Source organism: Paracoccidioides brasiliensis (assembly GCF_000150735.1).
Source record: "Paracoccidioides brasiliensis Pb18 unplaced genomic scaffold supercont2.2, whole genome shotgun sequence".
In the NCBI taxonomy this organism is placed as follows: domain Eukaryota; kingdom Fungi; phylum Ascomycota; class Eurotiomycetes; order Onygenales; family Ajellomycetaceae; genus Paracoccidioides; species Paracoccidioides brasiliensis.
The window spans coordinates 1,016,964-1,040,558 of record NW_011371359.1 but is presented as its reverse complement, the minus strand read 5'-3'; the positions used below and the strand labels follow the sequence as shown (position 1 = coordinate 1,040,558).

The 23,595-nt window shown below is 47.0% G+C and overlaps 8 protein-coding genes across 8 annotated transcripts; 5 read left to right on the top strand and 3 right to left on the bottom strand.

The window, feature by feature from the left end:
• Positions 1–86: 86 nt before the first annotated feature.
• PADG_01521 (uncharacterized protein) lies at positions 87–2,126 on the top strand (the record flags this gene model as incomplete). The annotated part of the gene is made up of 2 exons (XM_010758643.1): positions 87–264; positions 313–2,126. 2 exons carry the CDS (start codon positions 87–89, stop codon positions 2,124–2,126), a joined length of 1,992 nt encoding a protein of 663 aa, XP_010756945.1.
• Positions 2,127–4,753: 2,627 nt separating this feature from the next.
• On the top strand, positions 4,754–5,881 carry PADG_01519 (uncharacterized protein; the record flags this gene model as incomplete). Its single annotated transcript, XM_010759185.1, has 1 exon — positions 4,754–5,881. One exon carries the CDS (start codon positions 4,754–4,756, stop codon positions 5,879–5,881), a length of 1,128 nt encoding a protein of 375 aa, XP_010757487.1.
• A 1,270-nt stretch (positions 5,882–7,151) lies between these two features.
• Positions 7,152–8,951, bottom strand: PADG_01518 (uncharacterized protein; the record flags this gene model as incomplete). The annotated part of the gene is made up of 2 exons (XM_010759184.1): positions 7,152–8,737; positions 8,837–8,951. The coding sequence occupies 2 exons, from the start codon at positions 8,949–8,951 to the stop codon at positions 7,152–7,154; spliced, it is 1,701 nt and encodes a 566-aa protein (XP_010757486.1).
• Positions 8,952–9,325: 374 nt separating this feature from the next.
• PADG_01516 (uncharacterized protein) lies at positions 9,326–10,542 on the top strand (the record flags this gene model as incomplete). The annotated part of the gene is made up of 5 exons (XM_010758642.1): positions 9,326–9,450; positions 9,579–9,611; positions 9,684–9,893; positions 10,061–10,217; positions 10,363–10,542. The coding sequence occupies 5 exons, from the start codon at positions 9,326–9,328 to the stop codon at positions 10,540–10,542; spliced, it is 705 nt and encodes a 234-aa protein (XP_010756944.1).
• Positions 10,543–10,977: 435 nt separating this feature from the next.
• Positions 10,978–13,141, bottom strand: PADG_01515 (uncharacterized protein; the record flags this gene model as incomplete). The annotated part of the gene is made up of 2 exons (XM_010758641.1): positions 10,978–11,925; positions 12,035–13,141. The coding sequence occupies 2 exons, from the start codon at positions 13,139–13,141 to the stop codon at positions 10,978–10,980; spliced, it is 2,055 nt and encodes a 684-aa protein (XP_010756943.1).
• Positions 13,142–14,055: 914 nt separating this feature from the next.
• On the top strand, positions 14,056–14,803 carry PADG_01514 (uncharacterized protein; the record flags this gene model as incomplete). The annotated part of the gene is made up of 3 exons (XM_010758640.1): positions 14,056–14,188; positions 14,324–14,682; positions 14,753–14,803. The coding sequence occupies 3 exons, from the start codon at positions 14,056–14,058 to the stop codon at positions 14,801–14,803; spliced, it is 543 nt and encodes a 180-aa protein (XP_010756942.1).
• A 1,603-nt stretch (positions 14,804–16,406) lies between these two features.
• Positions 16,407–21,518, bottom strand: PADG_01513 (uncharacterized protein; the record flags this gene model as incomplete). Its single annotated transcript, XM_010758639.1, has 3 exons — positions 16,407–16,565; positions 16,645–18,099; positions 18,180–21,518. 3 exons carry the CDS (start codon positions 21,516–21,518, stop codon positions 16,407–16,409), a joined length of 4,953 nt encoding a protein of 1,650 aa, XP_010756941.1.
• Positions 21,519–22,976: 1,458 nt separating this feature from the next.
• On the top strand, positions 22,977–23,318 carry PADG_01512 (uncharacterized protein; the record flags this gene model as incomplete). Its single annotated transcript, XM_010759183.1, has 1 exon — positions 22,977–23,318. One exon carries the CDS (start codon positions 22,977–22,979, stop codon positions 23,316–23,318), a length of 342 nt encoding a protein of 113 aa, XP_010757485.1.
• Between the last annotated feature and the right edge of the window lie 277 nt (positions 23,319–23,595).

Below are 23,595 nucleotides of genomic sequence, written 5' to 3'. Positions count from 1 at the left end.
GTCCACGCTATATTGCCTGGGTCGACTGGGTAATTCTATCTTCGTCGCGAGCTCTTTTACAGCGCAGAAGACCCTAAGGATTCGTCATGGCGTCTGTTTCGTCGTTGGATAAGGATCTGCGAAGTATGCGGCTCTCTCGGTATACTCCCCAGGCAGCCAATGAAATACAGGAGTGGATTGAGGAGGTGCTTCATGAGAAGTTACCAAAGGGAGACCTACTAGGACTTCTGAAGAGTGGAGTTATCCTATGTCGGCAAGTTTACCGTAAAAACCTACCCTCTGGGGGATTTTTTCCGGGCTTTCTACTAACAGAACTTCCTCCTCTAAGTCTTATCAACCTCTCCGTGTCTCCAGGTGTCAAATACAGGGACTCGAACATGCCTTTCGTTCAAATGGAGAACATATCTCATTTTCTACATGCATGTCAAGTCCCCCCTTTGAGCCTCCAACCGCACGACGTCTTTCTCACTGTGGATCTCTACGAATCGAAGGATCCAGCTCAGGTGCTCCAATGTTTACGGGCCTTTAGCAGGAGAGCCAACGCACTTCAACCAGGGAGGTTCCCACGATCAATTGGCATGAAGAATAGGGGCGATGTAATGAGTCCTCAACTCACTGGGTCTAGTCAAGGTACCAGCCTTGGATTGCCATGTTACACTCGAGGGAGGGGTGTTGGTAACGCAAACGAGGCGAACACTGGCACGTTTAATCCGATTGGAAGGCTTTCTGCCTCTGGACAGAACAGCCCCTCGAAAACCCACTCTGGGTCTGCGTCGCCAAAACATGCTGTTAGTGCTTGGACCAATAAAGAAGAGGAAAGCACCACGACGCCAGCGTGGAATATCCATCAATATGGCTACATGGGAGGCGCAAACCAAGGCAACCTCGGAATATCCTTTGGTGCAAGGCGACAAATCATCAGTCCGGCCCCAGATGTGCCCACCTTGGCGGAGAAAGAGAGGAAAAGACGAGAAAGAGAGGCCGAAGAAGAAAAATTAAGGCAACAGCGCGAAGAGGAGGAGCGCCAACGACAAGCAGAGTTAAAAGCAGAAGAAGAGTGTGCTAGGGCTGAAGAGGAATCTAGGTGGCAGGAAGAGACGCTGAAACTAAAAGAGCGAGAGCGGCGAGAGGTGGAAGAAGAGAAGAAAAGATGGGCGGAAGAGCAGCGCAGGTGGGATGAAGAAGACAATCGTCGACGCCTGGAGGACAAAGCAGCGGAAGAGCGACTGGAAAACGAACGGCTGTGGAAGAAGGAACTTAGTGACGCCCGGCTGAATGGCCAATTCCTCAGTCAGTATCAAGCATCGCAGTTCAAGACATCCGTTTCGGCATCAAATGAGAGTGAGCGCATAAAACAACTTGAAAGGGAGCTTGAACTCGCCAAGGAAAGAGAGCGTCGGTATGAGCGTGAGCGGGAGGAACTTGCTCGTTCGCGTAGCACGCAGCAGGAAGGGGTGGATCCGCAGACAGACCGATCCCGGAGCCGCAGCCGTGAACGACACACTCTGGTCAAGCCAAGCTACGACGCATCTTCCCTGGAGGAAGAACGCAAATTGCTTAGATCCGAATGGCAGTCTTATAACGACAGAGCTCCCTCCAGCGAACCTTCTCCACCTGCGTTACCTCCACGCTCTCTCCCCGAGCCACCGGCGAAACCGCCGAGAAATACGAATCCCTCGCCTGCGCCTCGCCCTCTACCTGATCCGACAAGCTACGTCAATCGAAACCGAATTGACCGCTTCTTAGCTGAAAACAGGGCCCCTGAACCTCCCCGCCCAGCGTCTCACAGACCCCTTGAATTTTCATCAAGCTCAGAAGTTGATGAGGAGAATGCCAGACGGCTTGCTTCAACTCAAAAGACACGAGCCGGAGGCTGGGCGTCCAAGTCGCTGCTTGAGCGCGAAATGGAACGAGAACGCGAACGACAGCGAGAGTGGGAAGAGAGCCAGAAACAGACAAAGGAGGCCGTGGAGCGAGGGGTTAATACTGCGGGCACAGGGCCTGGGCAGGGTGCGTGGGATGTCAACCAATATGGCTATATGGGCGGAGATAATCAGAATCGGGGTGGACCTGGACTGTTTGGAGGTGCACGAAGACAAATAATTGGACCCCGTCCACCTCCTTGAATTTTTTCAATTTCCTATTGCTGAAGATTATGGAAGCGTCATAAACCGCCCTCAAACATATACGTCAATCACCAGTGCTACTTTTACTCGATGTTGACTGACAACCTCGCGTAGCTATTTCTTTTTCCTTTCTTTCTTTCTTTCTTTCTTTCTTTCTTTCTTTTTTCTTCTCTGTTCTTTTCTTTTCTTTCTTTTCTCTTGAGTTTGTTTTGTTTAAAGAGATTTTAGAACATTAAATGAATAATTCTTGTTGATTTAGTTTATTTTACATTTGCCTTCATATCTTCTTCTACTAACATCCGATCCGCAAATGCTAATTTGACTATAGAGGGAGTACGTTCTGAATTTATATATCTATGCACCATTTTCTTCTCTTTTTTATATAAACATTTACTTACCCTTGGGTACTTAACCCTTCATTTCATTCCGTTCCTGCTTCGCATCCCAGAGAATTGCAACACCCCACTTCCTTATAACGGACAAAGATACTATGCATACCTGGTTTCTTTCCTTCTTTTCTTTTCTTTTACTACTAAGAAAGAAGTCCCGTTAGATGCATGATACGCAGAATACCTCAATGCTATAGATGATGTCTGTTACAGCCAAGGCAGTATTCAGGGGTAGTAGAACAGAGCCTTTTTCTCTTATGAGCGACCGCCTGTTTGATAAGGCAGGCAATTTATTCCTTTTAGAGTCTAATCTTCTAGCCGTATTGGTTAAATTCATATCTCCTAATAGTGATCTCAGCGTGTGACCAATGTCACACTTCATGCCGTCCTGAATTTATCCTTGCGGTTCTCCGAGGTAAATTAAGCTAGGTGATGGTTAAGAAGATGATAAGAGAGGAGTTATTAATGGTGTTCGGGAAATTCAATTGCTGAGAGTAAACGGCTGATAAATTATTAACTCGTAGAGATGTTAGTATGAAGAATCGTTGACAGAGTCAACGCGTAGGAACCGAGAGCTCACACCGAGCTTGCAAGTCAACTAACTATTCCCTATTTACTCACCTCACGTTTGACACCAGAGGCAAAATAAGTAAATATCTCCCCTTCTCACCCCCTGGATATTTTCACAGACAAAATGGAACAGAGGAAGCCGCTCCAAACATCTCAATTAACTGGCAGTCAAGGGCTGACTGCCGCGGATTGTGTCAAAATTGGTCCGGAGTTGAAATCGAGCATCGGGGGTGGAAACAGGCTCTCGTCTGAATGCCGCCCACGTACGCTCTGGTGCCGATACAATGACATTCAGGCTACCTAAGTAGATTGACTATGTATGGGGAGACAGATTTCATTCACTCCAGCAAGTAAACCTGTGCCGTACGGGCCTCTCCGTCGTCATTAGCACTCCCAGCAAATTAGCAGTCTTATCGACTGACGGAGTCAACGATGGCTCACAGCCCTTGATAGTCTCAACTTGACTTGGCAGTGCGCAGAAGTTTGAGATCAGGTTTGTAATGACACGAGTTCCCGTACGCTAGAAATCCTGCGATGCAGGCCGGTGCGGTTGTGGTATACGGTAAGAATGAGGATATTCCAACCAGTCACTTCAACTAGGCCCTTAGCACTGGCTGAGTTGGATCCGTACGATGCAAATGAGAACAAAGACACAAGGAGTTCTAGGAAATTAGACGTTGACATTCCGGATTTGAGGACATCCGGAATTGTTAAATGCTGGATCCTTGGGCGGGGAGCATTCCTCTTGACCTGAATCGTGCCCTAGTATTGTCATTTCATACGCATGAGCCTTGCAACTAGAACTCAGCGTGCCAATTGCAGCTAGTTCAAACAAGATCGACATTTCTGAACAGTTAGTTACGCAGAACGGGCTAGAGGGCTATTGGCGATCACTCCGCTATGTGTATATATGGATATTATCATTGCGATCCGTGTTGCAAGTGGTAATTAGCTCCCGAGGTACGCAAGAGATTGACGTTGTTTCCAGCTTCTGATCTAACTGGTGTTGGGACAAGCAGCTCCGGTTGTGTTTCGAGGCCCTTGATCTGTCAAACGTTCTTATTAAACGGGACCCTTTCATGCGTCCTTGGTTCCTGGTCGTTCAATTTGGACTGCGCCACGAAATAACTAGTTATGGTTTGATAGTTTGTCATCATTTCTCCGCTGTTAGGATATGGCCAATTTCTGCAAACGCAATGCATGAAACATTTCCATCTAGCGTAGATCCCTGAGAGCGCTTTCATACGGTTAATGCAAGGATCAAGGAGATAATGAACTTGCCGGGCAATGGCTCAGATAACCGAGCGCCGGCGAACATTTTCCGCACCAACTGACTTTTTAACTTATCCATGGATCTACGGGTTTGGCTCTTGATATTAAACCACTTCGGCCCAAGGGGATCACTAAAGCACCAAGAAACCTATATTCAACATTTCTTACATCATGACAACCCAATTGTCTCATCCGTGTGGAGGTGGTTTTTACATCACAATATCAGGTATAGCGATTGATGACCATTGCACTGTTATCAAACACAGCGTATATTGTCATTTATAAGGGTTACCTGTACAGTGCGGAGCCCAGCGAGATATTTAAAATATTCAGAGCTTCCGGAATAAAAATTTCTAAGTTTGTCACTGTATCCCGCTACTTTACTCTATCCATCCAATGGCGGAAATCCAAAGTCCAATCCGAGTTGGCAACCTTACCTTGGCGCATCGGGTAGTTTTGGCTCCATTAACGAGATATCGAGCGGATGATGATCATATCCCCCTTCCATTCGTCAAAGATTACTACGCACAGCGAGCTTGTGTCCCAGGCACACTGTTGATCACGGAAGCCACATTTATTTCTCCCCGTGCAGGAGGATTTAACAATGTTCCCGGCATATATAATGATTTGCAAATCAAAGCGTGGAAAGAGGTTACCGATGCAGTCCATGCCAAGGGCTGTTTTATTTTCTGCCAACTGTGGGCTTTGGGCCGGGCAGCAAAACCTGAGGTCCTCGCTTCTGAAGGCTATCCTGTGGTCTCGAGCGGTAACCTGCCGATTTCCGAGAAACACGCTGTCCCCGAGCCATTAGACGAAAAGGGCATCCAAGAGTTCATCGGGGACTACGTTCAAGCAGCAAAGAATGCTGTCGAGGCTGGATTCGACGGGGTTGAGATTCACGGGGCGAATGGATACCTTTGCGATCAGTTCTCACAGGATGTTTGCAACAACCGCAATGACCGTTGGGGAGGAAGCATTGAGAATCGATCAAGATTCGGCCTCGAAGTGGCTAAAGCAGTTGCAGCAGCCATCGGAAGTGACAAGTCTGCGTATCGGATTAGCCCCTGGAGTCGGTTTCAAGATATGAGGATGGCAGACCCCCGGCCACAGTTCACCCACCTGGTTCAGAATCTAGCGAAGATAGGATTGGCATATTTGCACGTGGTAGAATCCCGGGTCTCGGGATCGTACACTGTTGAAGAACCACCAGAGAGCATAGAATTTCTTGTTGATGTGTTCGACGGTGCTGGGGCGGTAATTCTGGCCGGAGGATTCTCTCCGCAGTCGGCCAAAGAAGCTGTCAAGAGCCATAAGAACCAGCGCATTGCCATTGCGTTTGGCCGTCACTTCATTCCGAACCCAGATCTGGCGTTCCGCATCTTCAATAATATAGATCTCACCCCATACGATCGTGAAAAGTTCTATACCCCGAAGTCTACCGTTGGTTATATCGATTACCCCAACAGTCCAGAGTATGACGCTTGGGCAAGCTCAAAAACTCGTATATCTGAGACCCCAAACTAGCGGTGATCGAATAAAGAACGCATTTTATCGTTCATCCAAATATATACATACTATGCTACCATTACATCCGTGGCACAACGTTAGTTGATTTTAAGGATAAAATTTTACATTTCATCTGTAAAATAGAGCAAGCCAAAGAGAATAACGACACAATGTCAAAACCCAAATCTAGAAGAGAGGCCTGTAAACAAACGGAGAAGAGAAGTCAAAGAAATATCATCAAATATAAATGGGGAAGGAAAGGAGAAAAGAAATCAGATGATAGACCTGTCACAGATCCACAACGGTGCTGCAAGAGCATAATAGTGAAGAAGTCGAGGTTTACGGCCTTTGCTGATGTTTTTGGAAAGTATATATATATGTGTATCTACCTGCGTAAACCGAATAAAAGATAGCAGGGGATTTAGCCTTGCTTAAGCCATCTGCTACATTTTACTGACTTTTATAAGTTTTGGACAATACATTAAATATATGTTTATCAGGCTTCTCGCCACAACATTTTTACCACCTCCCCTCTCCCGTTGGTACAGGAGTAAAGTCAGGAGACTTTGCGCCTTCAGCAAGCTTTGTGGCTTGTACATCCCTCTGTTGCCCCTTGATCTGCTGGGCGCGGACATCGCACGACATTCCGCTCTGTCAAGACCCGTGGGAGTCACTTCAATATGGAGATATCAGAACAGGTTGTGGTCTTGCCATGAACCCTAGGGTTGAAGACGTAAAGGGGTTAATGATCAAGCAGACTATGATCTTGGTTTTACGTACCTCCTGCTGTTGCTAAATGAATTATTTCCCACTAGTGAATCCTTCACCCCAGATCACCAAAGTTCGCCGACCATCACCGTCGAAGCAGCGACGCGAGAGAGGCAGAGTTGGGCAACGACCCTGCTTAGTAAGTAGTTGAAGTACGGTTGTGTGATAAACCATTTTCCACTTCCTATGTGATAGAAAAGAGGATACATGTGGTGCTAAAATACACCAACGATTGAATCTGATGGGAGGATGGGGTGTAAAACAACGGGATAAAGATTCTTTGGCAATTCGACAAAGGCATATCCTGCTCTTCCTCCTTTCACCGATATCTCAGTCCAAAACCATGACCTTCTGATTGCCTGTTTTGAATGGTGACGAAATGAAGGTATTAGTTAGGGAAAGGTATGTTAGTCAGATACAAGGTGGCTTCGGTGCAAATACCAGAGGGAAAGCTGAATATTCCAAAAATCGCCCAGAGAAAAGTAGAGGGAGAAGCCTAATACCAAATAGTGTATTAAATTCACGTCCTCTTTCCTTCGTTTTCCTTCGACATTACTTTGTTCACCAGATAATGCATTCTTTCGCCACTTTCAACGAGCCAAATCCAGCCAGATTCTTCCATTTTCTGTTTACCTTGGCTCTTCCTGGTGTCGGTCTGGCATTTCTCACTTCTGGCCACAATTCCTTCTTCGATTGCCCTTTGCAAAGAGGGACGAACATGCAACATGCCATTGGAGGCTAAGAGTCGTAGGGTGGTCTCAAGTAATATCGAAACTTTCGCATTGTCGACGGAACTATTCGTATAAGCCGCGTAGGGAAGAAAACAGGTCTCCAACTTAGCCTGGCTCAGGTACTGCTCCATCGAACCAGGATTGTTGTCTAGTAAACGAAGAAGGATCATCTCGCACAGGGTAGTTCGTGCGTCATCTGTGAAGCTCGACAACATCGGCGATGATACTAAGAGCTGAAAGGTAGGAAGGTCCAGCGAACGGACGAATTCCACGAAGAGAAGATAGAGTTTATCCAATTCCATGTAAAGCTTCCCGAGAGAGTTGGAGACTCGGGACAAGAGCTGCATAAGGCGCTGCCTGAGAGCGAGTGAAGCGAGGTCGCCGAGCTGCGAGACATTGCCAGAATGCCCCGCGCCCGAACCGCTGTACGAAGGATCCATATTAAGATCGTCAGTCGAGATCAAAGAAAATTCTGGTGCTCTAGTTCTCGGGCGTTTTGGCCGAGAAGGCTGAGTTTCTCTCGTCGTCGTGTATGAGTCGTTGTCTTCTTCCTCAGCATCATCATCCTCGTCCTTTGAGAGGTAGTCTCCGAATTCATCTTCGTCGACATTCACATCAGCCTCACGTCGTTTCAGATTATCCTTACCCTTTTCGGGCTCCTTTAGTTCGTTCCGAAACACCTCCTTGAACTCGTTTAACGACGGCGGTTTCCCGTCCGCAAAGACAGCTCGCATAATTCTTCGATGGTGGCCAGATACTCCTGATGAGCCTGAGATATACTTGAAAATGAGACTATCACGGAGGAGAGCATGGCCAGCAGTCGGTGTTGCCATCCCATCACTTGAATTGCTGGCCAGTCTTTCTCTCTCCGTCCAGTCGTCTTCCAATACGTCACACATGAATTCCAACCAGACACGCCATCTCGACCATCGTTTCGGAAAGAGAACGGCGCAATTAAACGCCCACCCTACAGCATGCCAAAAGTCCTCAGATCGAAACCAAAGAGACCCACCTCGAGCAATATCCATCCTCATCGGGACCGTATCAAAATCTGAGGATGAATCGTTTGCAGAGTCGTTATGACCATCTCCGCGTCGCTGGCGCCCATTTCGCGACGATGAGAACCGCGTAAAAGCAAAGGCAATGTCGAATTTTGCAGCTAATGGCCCTACCAGTTTATTCGTAAGACGTAAGAGCTCTAAAGCAGTATTTGCAACCTGAACACTCTCCAGTGACTTTACTCGAGTTGTTGTGGAAGGGTGGACGATGAGAGTAGCTGCAACGGCAAGGTGTTGAGGCGACGGTATTAATGCGGGGCCCGATGCAATGGTATTTGACGAGAGAAGACTTAGAAGGAGATGAAGAGCTTGGTGAACTTGCGAGAATACATGTTCTGTTAGTTACTCGCAACTATGTTTTCTAGCTGAGATCGCCCCCCTTAGGGGTAGGTCAGAAGTAGGATTAGGGTGCTCACAAAGCTTTTCTTCGAAGTAGATGGTGCAGTGCATGTGTAACTGGAAGGGGACAGACTTAGCGGGTCGGTATTTTGGAGCTGGCCCCTCTCCTGGAGCCTCCTTTCGAGTCTTCATATTGAGTTATAGTTGCGAACACACATGTTCAATGCCACTCGTTGACGCGGGTGCATATCCTCGGATTGGCGGGTGATTTGGCGCTTACGGCGTTAGGTCATCGAAAGCTAGACTAAAGTTGGCTTACTTTGTCCAAGCCCCGACCAACAGCTTCAGCGAGCGCATCGATCCCGTCTCTTCGGTGTTAATTTCATCCGTTTGGACGATGCCTTGCTGGATGCACATACAATCAAGACCTCTCCCCCTTCTTTTAAAACTGTATTCCTGAAACTAGGATTTTCTTTCTCTTATTTTTTGTTGTCTTTTTCTTTTCTTTTCTTTTCTTTTCTTTCTTTCTTACTTTTGTTTCTCATTTAATGCTCCTTTTCCGCGCCATGTCTAATGTTGGTGGCTCCTCATTACGAACATGGAGGTTCTCCCCGCTCCATCCTGAGCCAGGTATAGATGGCCAGAAGTCGACTTTGCGGGGCATTGTATTTGATGTGGATGGGACACTATGGTATTTATATAAATTTCTCCAGTCTTCTTTAATACCTTCATCCAAAATCGAAGTAGCAAAAATGGGAGGTTTTCGTTGATATCAATCCGTGGCCTGAGACCCCCCATTTAGAGTCTGACCAACATTAGTCTACCGCAGAATTACATGTTCCAAGAAATGCGGTAGGATTCATAACTATCCATTTCAAAAATATATCGAGAGTTCCCTAAGTGACAGACGACGTCCCTTTTCAGCTCTTGGTTAGGAATTGATAAATCAGTTGATATCATCGGGCACATCCGCCGCTTGCCAACATTAAAGGACCGCACTGCTGCCATCACGAAAGTCAGGGAGATCGAGCGGGAAGCTATGGTCAAGCAAGTGCCTCAGCCGGGTCTTGTAGAACTGATGGATTATCTCCATTCAAAGGGGTTGAAACGGGCGTTATGCACACGGAATTTCGTGTAGGTGACTTGTCTCAACCAACTCTCATACCATGCCCCCTTCCCCTTAATATCCCCTCAATTGCTACGGCTATGCGGTCGTTCAAGGGTGTTTGCTCTACCGAAAACCAATAGGCTATTCATCCCCCTCTCAAGTGATAGCTGCTGCTTGCTTACGCCTTCAATAGAACACCCGTAGAACATCTTCTCACAACCCACCTCCCAACCCATCAGTTTTCCCCTATCATCACCCGTGATACCCCGGACTTGCTCCCCAAGCCAGATCCAGCGGGTATTTTACATATAGCAAAGGAATGGGGAACCAACGCTGAGGATTTAATCATGGTAAGTCCGATTAATCTCGTCATCTACTTCTTCACACCCCCCCCCCCCCTCTGCCTACCACCCCTTTCGTTTATACTCTCAAACCCATTCGTCGTATCAAGAAGATTGATATTGTAAATTTTAATTTGGAAATCTCTCTATATAGGTCGGAGACAGCCTCGACGACATGACTGCGGGCCACTTGGCAGGCGCCGCCACTGTCCTGCTTCTCAATGACCAAAACCAATCCCTGAGAGACCACGACCATTCCCATTTCTGTATCCGGCGCCTAGACGAGCTGATCTCAATCTTGGAGAATGGCGTTGCGGAACCCAAGGAAAATTAGTACCAAGAACGAAAATGGAGGTGTGACTATATTTTGAAAATATTTACCCTGAATATAGAACCCTGCATCTCAGTTCCGAGTGACTGGTTAGATAGAGATAAACCATCAACCCTGTTAAATTCAATATTCATAACCGCTGATACAAGATCAGCACATAAAATATCGAGAAAGTAAAGTCGGGGGATAGAATGGTCGAACAGCCGGATACGTTTCTTTGTTTTTAAAAATACAGCAGTCGAAACTAGAAGAGATTATGTATACAGGTATTATACACTAGTATACATTCATTCCATATATTCCAAACACAAACCCACATGGTTGTTAAGAGGTATCTCAACAGAAAAGAAAGGAATAACAAAGCCTCCAGTTTTTTCGGAAACGCCAAGTTGCCGTCACCAACCATCATGAGAAAAGTGAATTCACAACTCAATTGTTTCAAAATCTATGTTGTTCCCACGCCTTCTTAGCCGCACTAGGCACGTGTCGGTATGTCTCCCTATTTGAACCGCCTTTGACTCCTCTTTCCCGGCTTCGGGGACCACCACCACCTCTACCCTTCCCACGACCATCTGTTTGTTGAGGAGGTGGCCTTCGTGGGCGTGGCGGGGACCTTGGCGGCGACAGAGAGTGAGATCTATTCCTTGAATGCCAATTACTACTCCGGCACATCTGTCGTGGTAAGGACCGATTAGGCGAGAGAGAGCGTTGGCGTGTACTGCTATCGTGATACTGATCCCTATCTCTATATCCACGGCGATAATCGTTGGTGTTATATGAACCGTTTTCGGAAACTTGGGGGCATCGCTTATCATCATCAAGATTCCTCCCACGTCCAATTCCATTGCTGAAACGAATGCGACTGCGTGGTGGGGAGCGGGTTAAGGGTTTCCAATTATCCGGCCGTCCGAAAGCTCCATCACTTTCAGGTGACGGTAACCGCCCGTCAGCACGGCCTCTAACCTTGTGCCCAGACGAACCCTGGTTTTTATTTCCCTTGCCATAAATGACATCATGGAAAGAGTTCAGATTGGAAAACATGGACGGATCATAATGTTTAAGGCTGAAAGATGATGAGTCCATTGGGTAGTCGCGCATGGGGCAATCCCCAATCAAATGGCGATTACTTGTGCAGTAGCCACAAGATATAGAGATAAATATGCGGCCAGAGGTTGGAGTTCGTTTAGGCAACTTCCAAAGCAAGTCACAGTCGTCCTCAGTGTGCTCCTTAGAGCTGCAAAAATCACATGGCTGTTCTGTAGCGGATCCTTTGAGAGGGGAATGACAATATACTGCGTCATGACCACGTTCCCTGCAACGTTGGCATCTCCGCCAAGAAGGACAAAAACGGCTTTCATGAACAGACCATGCTCCGCAATGTTCACACTGTGTTCAGTGTCAGACTTAACTAAGAGTAGTTTTCCCTGGCGCGCTCAGGCGCAAGGATAGCTGCGCTATGGAGATTTGGAGGGGAAGGTTGCCGTGGGGAACATACCTCCTTACTCGGGCAAATGTCTGCCAGGTGGCCTTCCTTCATGCATTCGGTGCACCTTACTGGTAACCTAAGGTCAAGGTCCTCTGGCGGCATATCAAAAAATATATACCTAGCCTGAATCTCCAGATCATTACGAGTGAGATCAGCAAGTGTAATAGGATCTGAATGGTATCTGGCACGAAATAACCGGATCGCCTCAGCCTTTGGGGCTTCAGACAGGAGTTTCTCCTCGCGGGCTTCAGCGTGAAGAGGAGTTACTAAGATTCTGTCTCCAACCTTGACATTTATTTCGGAGCCAATAGTTTCGCCGAATCCCTCTCCACTAGGATATCGAGCTCCCAGCACGCTGCTATCTTCACGAGGCAGGTCATTTCCCTGGACATCCGAAGTCCAACCTCTCGTCTCCTGAGCCGCTTCTTCTTTGACTGGGCCGCTCAGGTTGAGAACAATATCATTATCTTCATGTGTGTCCTCGCCAGACTCCATATCAGAGAACTCTGCGGAGTAAGTCGTTTGGCCTCTGCTTGTTTCAGCTTGAAGCTTATTCCAAGAAGCACTATTTTCCGAATCGTTTTGGTCTTGGTTCCGCATTAGATGACTCTGATCACCACCACTCCCTCTGGATGAAGCAGACGTACTTCGATTACGCCAGTATTTCCCATTAACAGTCTCAAATGAGGTCTCAAATGAAGATGTAGCAGCTGTGCTGGAGGCTTCTGTTTGACGGCGCCCACGAAGGGCGGTCCTGACCGTCCCTTTGCTGAGCTTGTTCCAATTCATTGAGGGTGCTCCTCCTCGTGACAGGGGGCGCGAAATGGGTGAAGAGACACGATCTGCAGATGCAGTGTCACAGCTGTTCTCTGTGTTCGTGTCAGGGCTCGAACTAGAAGCACTATAAACTGCTAACGATGTTGAGGTAAATAAAGTACCCTTAGGGACAAAGTCTTGAGTCTCGCGACTATCTAGGGTGTGATTCTTCCTTGAACGGCGTTTGTCAGCGGATCGTATCGGAAATGTTCCTTGAGACCCAGAGGACGTGTCCTTGTTGCGGGCCCGCAAACCAACAGATGCAGTTCGCGAGTCACAAGCAACATCCTCATCAGACATTTCTCACGGCAAGCTCCAGTGTTCGCCAGCCAGGCGCATGGGGGCTAAAGATGCTAATCAGACAGACGCGGCCGAATAGGCATGTGTGTAAAACCGAAACGAGGGGACCAGGTGAACTACCTAGGAATGCGTTGTAGAGTACCTTCGTTGACCTGAATATGTTCGAGTTTGGTTGGAGTTCAGAACTTGCTTGAAACAACAAAAATCGAGCTCAAGGTTCGGGTCACGTTTGTCGTTAGCGTCTTACGTAATAACTCAGTCAAAGGATGTAACGAAAACGACAAACCTTTGAGCCGCACTCGGCAATCTTCAACTTCAACGTTCAACGTTCCATGTTTGCTCTTATTTCCTCTACAATAACCCAGACAGTCAGGTTGTTCTCTGTCTATAGCCTTCTGGGTTTCCTTTTGTGCCATTCTGGCTTCTTTTGTTCTACCATTACACTTCCTCTGGATCCGTCGAATTCAGTCGAGGGCTACGTCTTTCGTGACGTCTCCTGCGCCTATATATAACTAATCAATTTCTCCTTCTTCCTCCCCATTTCCCGACGTCTCTTTATGTCATTTCTGCAAATATACTATTTTCAGTGGTCTTCTCCTCTCTACAAATACTTTCTCAGTTCTCAGTTTACAAGTTATATACCCCGCCGCATTACTTGCCCGACATTTGAGCCCAGGTCTTCGACATTCCCCAAGGCAACAGTTGTTAGCAGGACTAAGAACAAATCGAGACAACGAAGCTCTTCCCTCTCCCTAGAACGTCTCCTCACACACCACATTTAACTCCTATTTTTGCAAACAGTTCAGATCAATACCGCCAAACTGTCTTCCCTTCTGATTCCTCGGACTGTTTCCTTTCCCCCCGATCTCGACACGGGTCCTAAAACCGCAGCAACCCTTTCTCCAGATTTCGCTATGAGTCAGACCACGACTGGGCGAAGGAGGCGCTCAAGTAGTATCATCTATCAAGAACCTCCGGAATCGATAGAGCATACAAGTGATCAAGCTGCCCTACCCAACCTGAATGCAAACTGGGTTAACGCAAAAGGTTAGAGAATTACTCCTTTTTTATCTCTGCGTAACAGGGATTCCTCATTCGTGAAACCCCAAGGCTCATGAGCCACATGCTCAATCTATTGTGTTGCGAACAGACGCAAGCTAACTCAAAAAACCTGATTCTTAGGTGCATGGACGATCCATTTTGTATTAATCATTGCTCTCAAGATCTTTTACGACATCATTCCAGGCGTATCGCAAGAGACTTCATGGACCCTCACAAATATTAGTTATATGTTTGGCTCGTTTCTGATGTTTCACTGGGTTCGAGGGGTACCTTTTGAATTCAATGCTGGAGCATATGACAACCTAAATATGTGGGAGCAAATTGACAACGGAGACCAGTACACACCAGCGAAGAAGTTTCTGCTCTGTGTTCCAATTGTTCTCTTCTTACTCAGTACTCACTATACCCACTACGACCTGACCTACTTTATAATAAACTTCATGGCAGTTCTGGGCGTCGTTATTCCGAAGCTACCTATTGTAAGTGATATCATTACTGGCAACTAGCTCCATCAGAATCCAACTGTCACTAACGCTTTTCACTCTCTAGTCTCATCGGTTGCGAATAGCCCTATTTTCTGAGCACCGGGATGATCCTTAAGTTGCGTCGAGGTATTCTAAGAATGGAAAAGCAAAAAGGAGAGACAAATGGAGAAAATCCCCAGTTTGGCTCGGTTTATGTTGAAAGTCTTCCTATTCTTCTCTCTTCATTCGTTCCCCCGATGTTATCCATCCTCTGGACTCCGCAGCCGTGTAAACCCCACATTTTACCAGAGTCGAATTAAACGCCACTTTTTTCGATAGGCTACTCCCTAATTTCAGCTGATTTTCAAGCAAACGAGTAAATGTTTCTTTCCTTTGTCTCATTCTATTTGACGTCTTTAGCCATTGCTTGAGCAGTTCCTATTTGTGCACAGGAAAGCAAGAGGGAAAGAACTCCGGTCAGTCAAGGAGCAAATAACACATTTTGAGATCACATCCGCAAGGCGTTCATGCGCCAAATTCAGAGAAAAATGGAGCCCAGGTCTTGAAAATGAAAAGGATCAATGGGTTTTTTTTTTTTTTTTTTTTTGCAGATACTAACAACATATATAATAATACCTTGGGTGTATTTGATGCTGATCGACCATGGGGGATTCGCTGTGGCATGGTGTCACCCACCAGTCAATCTTTCAAAAGCTTCTTGATACGAGAAGAAATTACATGAAAGCCAATTGAAATCATTCGTTGAGATGAGTTTTTTAGGACAGAGGTGGAAATTAGTAAAATGCAGTATCACAATTAAAGGAATCAAGTTAATGATGTGCTTGTTCTCTACCTTCTGTACAATAAAAGGGGATTTAGCCCTCACTACCATCATCCCACAGAAAATGGCAGCACAATATGGAGACCATCTGATCAATCCAAGCAATTACTTTTAAGTCCCTCCATGTACGAAATGCATATAATTGGTATGAGCCTTGTCATTACTTGGTACATTGTCCATCTTGAAGGCCTAGGGGAGAACCATTCCCTATACCTGCAACTCTATCTATATCTAGAACAAAAATCATAATTGAGAGTTGCAAACACATCCCGCTTCTGTTTCGATTTGTTCTTAAGATTTGTGGCACCCTGAATTTAATGGCTTTGCATTTGCAACCTCGTTTTCTTCCAATTTTCAATATCGCCCACAGATAAAAGGAGAGAAAAAGAATTTTTTATTTCCCCATTTCTCCTAGCCATTTTCAAGGTTCGGTTTATGAAAGCTTTTCCAGCAAATAAAAAGTCAAGAAAATAGATGGCTGGGCGTAATAAAGAGCCGGAAGGAAAACAAAGAGAGTAGAAAATAATTTCACATTGAGCTCTGTACGATATGCGCCAGAACATTTTGGAGTGGGATGGTAAAAGATCTGCTTACTTAAAACACGACAAGAAGAAAAGGAAAGGATACATGGTGAATATCAAGAGTAAGATGACGAGAGGCTATTTCAGCGCCATCATTCATATAAAGCACAACAGAGCAGATTAAAAGGGGGGCAAACATCACATGAACACCTTCCCACGCCCTTTATTCCCTTTTAAAAAGAATTTGAAGGACAAAAACCAGACTTAAAGAATAACGAACGCTTCAGGAGGTTAACCTGTAAATAAAGATTGAGAAAAACAAAATAACAGAGAAATCAAGCAGGGCAACAGGGTATCGAGATATAGGGTCAAGCTGTTTAAGGGTTATCGTCGTCTACTTGTTGCGGGCTCCCTCGATATTGCGGTCTCTTGGGGTATCCTGAGCCGGAGCCGGAGCTGGTAATAGGGCGGGGCCCAGTGGGCTTTCGTTGCGGAGTTTTATTTTTCGGGGAGGACCTAATTGGGGATTCATTTGTCTAGTTATATCAAGAAATTGGTGATTAGCTAATCAACATTGCAAATCGTGGGAAAGTATCAAGAACGGATTAGACGTACACCATCATAATTTGAGGGGTGTGAACCACGGGAGGCCATGCGTTCTGCATAGGTGAGTTGACCATCCCCGCTCACTTTAGGCGGTCTTTGAGGAATCAAGGGACCATCGTCTCTAATCTTAGGCGGGCGGGGGGGTGCGTTTCGTTTCGCAGAAGTCGTTGATAGATCGGAATATCCACCGTCCGAACCAGGCACGTTTGGATTGGGAGTCATTCGACCCAGGCTCTGGGTGGATGCCCAAGCTTCAGAATTCTGGGCAATTGGAGGTACGAATGTTTGCGCTTGCGATTCTAGCTGAGATTGATAGCGGCCTGTAGGTCCCTGACGTGGCTGAGGGTGTTGTAAATTCAAACTATCCCTATGTGCCCGATACTTCGGATGTTCCGAAAGTTGCGATGGAACTAGAGGAGACGGAGGACGGTTTTCTTGTCTCTGTTCCAAGCTCGTATTGGAGCGCAACCTATCATCGCCGTGGTGATCGTAATATTCACCAGTATTATATCCGTCATGTCCCAAATCAGAACCGGATCGCGATAGCTCCGAAGATTGTCTGTCTTTTCGACTGGTTTGGATGCTATTGCGGATGTTTTCGCCCATAGAAGAAGCTGTTGTTTTCGACCACCGGGAAATTTTAGGGAAAAATGATGAACTACTTGATTTGTGTTTTCGAGACTTTCCGTCGGACATTTTAGGGGTTGTATCTGTGCTTAAGGCGCCGGATGCAAGATGAACTCGCGGAGGAGTCCCCAGTGGGACGGAGCCACCTCGTCTGTGGCGTCCTGTTAGCTGGGCCTCAACAGCATTTTGTTGATTAAGTAAATCTTGCTCTTGTGATGTTAGCGGTTCCAAATCCTCATCGCCTTCAAGAACTGGACTGATCCGGTGCTCGGATCCGCGGCGTGTGCTCGCGGCTTTCATATCCCCAGTTAAACGAGGAGAATTTGAGAAACCTGACTGGTCGCCGCCAGTTGATGACGTGCCAGCTTGGCCCTCGGGCTCATATCCATCTTGGCCAGGTTCGCGAATATTCTCGCTCGAGCTAACAGGTCCAGTTCCTGGTGCCCGGCCTTCCTGGGCAGCTCTCAAAGCCTCAACTTCAAGAAGCAGGTGCACAAGCATGTCCTCGACTCTAGTAAGATCGTTGGAGCTTTTCAGGCTCAGACCTTTCAAGGCCCGTTTGAAAACATTTTTCCTTTTTGATCGCATATCTTCCTCTTCATCTGTTGCAGTACGTCGAGGGGTCCGCGGAGTGCCCAGGGGTTGAGGCCGAGGCCCACCAACAATTTTTTGGGTACGATCATGTTGTTTCTCGTTCGTATCCATTAGCATTTCATCTTGTTGGGCGATGAATTTTTTCATGTCCTCGAAGGAATTACGCATTTCTGCCGCACTTCGAACAAGAGTGACGAGTATTTCGGTATCTCGAGCATTTCTTTGCGCATCACGAACAGTAAGCTAGACAAAATGTTAGCATCAGAATTGCATACTTGCCAAAAGAAAAAAAAGTGGGGGTGAGCGTAGAAGGAGATGCGTACATGGTCCATAAGCGCGACAATATCCTTCGACTGAATCCTATCGATTCCATGGCCAGTCGAGCTATCGTAAAGAGGGGATGGCATGCCATGAGAGTAACCGCTCAAGTAACGTTTGTGCGTATCCGCTAACGGGTCATCATGGTCCAAATTGGTAAGTCCCGGCATCCCATTATTAAATTCTTCAAATACCTTACCTCTGGGTTCAGGTGTGGCGAGGCTGGGCGATCGAGGATTTGCACCAGAGATATAACCCTCATCCTTGATTCCTGGAGGAGTTAATAAATGGTCTGGATAAACGTCTCTTTTTTGTCCATGTTTAGCCTTGCTATCAGGATAACCATTTCCATGATCAGCTCCGTAGAAGGGCTCATTAAAATTGGTGTTGCTATATGAGGAAACTAGACCTGTTCCTTGGATGGGGCTTGTCGTGTCTCCCAGGATCTGATGAGGCTCGTGGATTTCATTGCCTTTAGACCGAGGAGGCGTAGCATCGTATGGCCAATGATCTCTATCTTCTTTCGGGATCCCACCAATAGGGCCCTGAATTATTGAGGGGTTTGTGTTTATCTCCGACTCTGAATCAGGAATATGGCCAATTTCTGGAATGGGGCTTCCCGCTCCTGGTAAACCAGTTATTCCCATATGTGGTCGGTCTTCAGAAGAATCCCCCACACTCTGAGGTGGTGACGTCGCCCCCATCCGCTTTTGGAATGATTTCTCTTCGGGGCTCGATACATTCTGTCGTTGCTTTAATGGGCTGCCGGGACCGACTTCTATCAGACCTCGCTGCGCTCCGTTAATAGACCCAGGGCTCACACTTCGGTGTTGACTGGGCGATCCAACAGCTGAGTTCCTACCAGATTTGGTGGAGTGAATGTCCACCACAGATGGATCATGGAGTGAGGCTACGGCAGACTCAACCATAACAGGTGTGTGAACATACTGAACATTTGCAGCAGCTCCTTGTGCAACCTGTTGCCCTGGAGTAAACGGATCATCAACAAAACTATCATCCCGGAAGTCATCCAAACTATCCTGGCCCAGAGAATGCCTATATTCATCACTTTCGTCGAGCTGGCTCTTTGTCCAGGGTTCATATTTCGACGTTCGCGGGGTTCCTTCGTAGCCAATATTCACCCCAGACTCGTCCTTTTGAGCTAGAAATGCCTCTCTCTTTTCTTCGTAGTCAGCTGGACGGGTTGATCTAGCCAAATTCGTGCTTGGGGCAGACGACAGAGAATCGATTGATAGCCTGTGACCTGGTTCGGGAATGTCCCTACTTACTGATCCAGACCTATCAGCTCGTTGACCCGTTTCCTTTCCACTATCCGAGTCCCGTTCCCTGTAGCTTGCGACGCTCTGGATTGGGCTAAGAGCACGTGCGGTGTATTCGTCCGGGGGTCCGTGAAAGGGTTTTATAAACGCATAGTCCGTAAGTCGTGTTTCTTCCTTGGTTGGCGTTAAATCCTCGTCAACTTCTGTGCTTTTTGACTGACTGTGGGGACTGAAAGTTTTCGCTGATAAGATCCCATTAGATTTTGAACCAGTCACCATTCCGCGTAGGGTTCGTGTTGGTGTTTGAGGGACAGGTGACTCAATTTCGTGTGGCGTTCTGCGTGCTAACTCACTGCATGCAGGAGTTTCAGTACCGGTTGTCTGCTGGGATAATATCGATTCCCTTGTCAATTCGGAATCAATCTCGCTACGTAGAGGCATTGGGGGGACTCCATGCTTTTGAAACATCAGTTCGGTTTCATTGACGCTTCCACTTCGACTTCGACTCTTGTTGCGTTTCTTCCTACGTTCCCGTTTGTCTAGACTAGATTTCGAGTCATGGTGTTTGAGAGCAGCGGTGGTCAGGGCTGTACCGACGATTGCTGCAGCCTCAGCGTCGCGGAGTCCTTTGGATTTCTTCCGCTGGATGGTTTCATCCGATACGTATGAGTCCTCTGATAACCCCCTCGTGTACGACTTGACATACTGGGATTCGCGTGGTTTCTCCCATCTGCATTCCTTGGATCTCCCCGAATATCCTTCTGAAATGACTACTGGAGTTTCTTTGCTGTCACTGCTGACTACCACACGTGGTTTAGTAACATCAGGAGCACTCGCATGTTTAGACAAACGTCGCCCTAGCTCATCCCTAGAAACGATGCTTCCCGAACCGAGAGAGGCATTTGTATCATAGTCAAATTGGTTTCTATTTGCACGGACCTTCTGATCCTTTTTCAATTCCTTGAGTTCCGGTAAGATAAGTCGTCGAATAGCATCCTCAACAGTTTCCAGTAACCGAGGGTTATTGATGGAGGATTTTGATGTTCCGGAGCGAAAGGAATATTGGTCTCCAGATTTAAACTGAGGAGAACGTGCGGAGTTGCTCAAAATGCTTGACTCTGCACTAGCCAAGTCTTTGTCTCGATGCTTGCCTGAACGTCGATGTGAAAACTTCCTGTCGGTTTCTGATATTTCTTTGCTCACACTTCGACTCCGATTCTTTTCCTTGTGTCTGCCTTTGGTGCGAGTGACATCTCGTGGAACGGCAGTAAGTTTCTCTGCCGCTTTATGTGCAATCCTTTCCCTGCTTAAACTGCGGCTTCTCCTCCTCGAGGGGGTTTTCAACATCTCCGAGGACCGGGGATGTTCATGGACCTCATCTCCGCTTACACTATGGCTTCGTTGACGACGAGCTTGAGGTATGGTAGTTAAGCCTTCCAGCATGCTATCCGGGGGCATGGAGGAAATATCAGACGTTGGTTGGATATACCTAGCCGATAGTTCACTGTCCCTCGAGAACTCAATCTCGAATGGAGGACGGCGAACAGTGCCAGGATCTTCCGCTAAGGATCCAATTGAACTGATGCTTAGGTCGTCCGCAGCACACTCAGTAATCTCCTTCGTTCGAGTTGGAGTTGGAGTCCCCAGGGAAATGCGCCTCGTGTATGATGGATTTCTTCCTCCGCTTGACTCACTAATCTGGATGTGGTCGTTCTGGTCTCTGATTTTGCGAGCGGCGGAAGGGGTCACTTTCACTCTGACACTGGGTCGAGAATTTAGACTCCCACCTTTCTTCCCACCTTCAAAGTACTCGATTAGAAGAGAGGTTTGAGACTGGTGGGAGGTTCGGGAAAGTTTGGATTCGTCCCGGTCTCGGTTTTGAGATCGACGGCGCGTGGAGATGGTAATAGGACTGCCGTCATCCGGGATTGAGTATGATGTTTTATCGGTCCGTCGAGAAAGATCTGTTGCAAGGTCTGTACCAGTCGCACTGCCTCCTGTCGTATCGAGAAATGAAGAGTCGGTGGGAGCTGGAAGCATTGGTTTGCGGGTGTTAACACCCATCATGAAAAGGGCTAGCCGAGGAATGGCATGCTCAGAAGGGGCATATGGGAGGTATGTGAGGTCAAGGGATCAAGATCTAGGCAGAGGGGGCCGTGTAGTAAAATTTAAATGTGAGTCGAACAAGGATGGATGAGGGAGAAGTCACAGAGATTGTCTTCCTTCTCCAGCTGCAAGTTGATGATGTCGAGAGCCGTTGAAGCATCTAAGCAAGCCAGTAACTAGCCGTTGAAGATAATTACAGACCCGCAGCAAGAGCAACAGCTGTTGGCAGCTGTCGATGGTGCCCCAGAAATGCGAGCGGGGTTTGTTGAAAGTGGTTGAAGTGGTTGAAGTGGGTGAGGAGAGGTTGATAGGTTGGATGTTAGTCTATGTGTTGGTGCGTCGCTCACCCTAAGAGGAGCCTGACAAACAAACGACGTTTGTCTGTCTGCTCCGGCAGAAAAACACTTCAAATGCACCTGAGACAATTCCCCCTTCCAGAGACAATAAATGTGTGTATGATGAAAGGTTACTAAACAAGTAAACAAGAAAACATGAATACAAGAATACAACAGAATAGCAAGAGAGAGAGAGGAGGAGGAGGTGGAGGTTGAGGTTTGTAGCTCTGTTCGGAGCAGGTTGGCTACAGCCTACGCAGTCACTACACAATCCTGCCGTAAAATAATTAAATAGTTAACGAGGGATGAGAAAAAGGAAGAGGCTGACAATCGCTTGGCGCGGGCGATGATGAGAAAAGACTGGAGCACACCAACACAACAAGGGCGTTATCCCCAGCCTCTTTCTCTTCGTCCTTTCACTCGACTTTATCCGCAGACAGCCAGGTAGAGAGACACTCAAGCATACCGAGGTTCTGCTTCCTTCACAAGTTTACCTGGACAGCCCAAGACTTGCTTACGGATTGCCTCCACGGAGAATGCGGAGTAGACGCCTGGTAATTTAGAGCTTGACCGTGCTCGTTGGTATATCACAAGTGGACAGGTTACAGAGGAGACCATCCAACCAAGCGGGTAGCCAAATCTACTTCATGCCCAACCCGAGAACTTTCCCAAGTTGTGTCCAACGCGTCCTGGCAAAACCAGTTGATGTCATTTGATGACGCAGTTGTCGATAAATCTGCTTTGGATCTCAATTTCACTGTTTGGCTCTCTTGCTGACATCTGTCTTGCACCTGACAGTCATGAAACAAGGGCACATCTCTTTGTGAAATTCGGATTGCATGCATATATATTAGCTGCAAGAGTCAATCGGCCTGTCAGATCAATTAGTTCTCCCGAAACACAACTGCGCGATGCCTTCTCTTGCATACGTGTGTGTGTGGTGCAAAGGATTGATGGGTTGGGGGGGGGCATCAACCACCCTTAATCAACTCTACAAAAATGCTGGTGACAACAGCATCATCTTGACTGACAACTAGGTGACTAATGAATGCTGCTGACTCTATATTTATTATCAATAGCAATGTTTCAAAATTTCCCAGGCGTTGTCTGTGCGGTGTTTGATTTCGAACGTTCTCAAGCAAATCATCAATATCCCATCACCCCCACCGATGCAACAATACAAGTAGCACGCTCCAGCCACAACAACCTTCAATTTTCCATGAGAAGCCTACAGTTAAAGTTTAGCGGCTTTACTGGTCCCCTGGACAACGAAATCCCAACCCCACAAGGCAATTGGCTAGTCCCACCATTGCCCAGATTTCATACTTTTCGTGCTTGCCAACGCATCAACTCCACACCACCAACTCAAAATCATGTCCGTCGCCAACCTCAGTCAGGTATGATGGAACGCTTCCAAGGTTAAATGCCCGTCATTAGTGTGGATGATACCGTCCTGCCGACAGCAATAGACGAAACGAAGGTTGAATAAAACAATGGCATAAAAAAAAATTTTAATACTCATCGCTCATTGCTCCATAAGAGGCAACACGATTTCCACTTCCAAGTTCAAGAAGTTCCCAGCCACATCACTTGTTGGGTTTTACCATCCTCACAAATCATGTTGTGAACGTTCCCCTCTCCCACCCATGTTAGTAAGTGCCCAACATCGTTTGTTAGTTACCTCTCCCTCCATCGAGTCA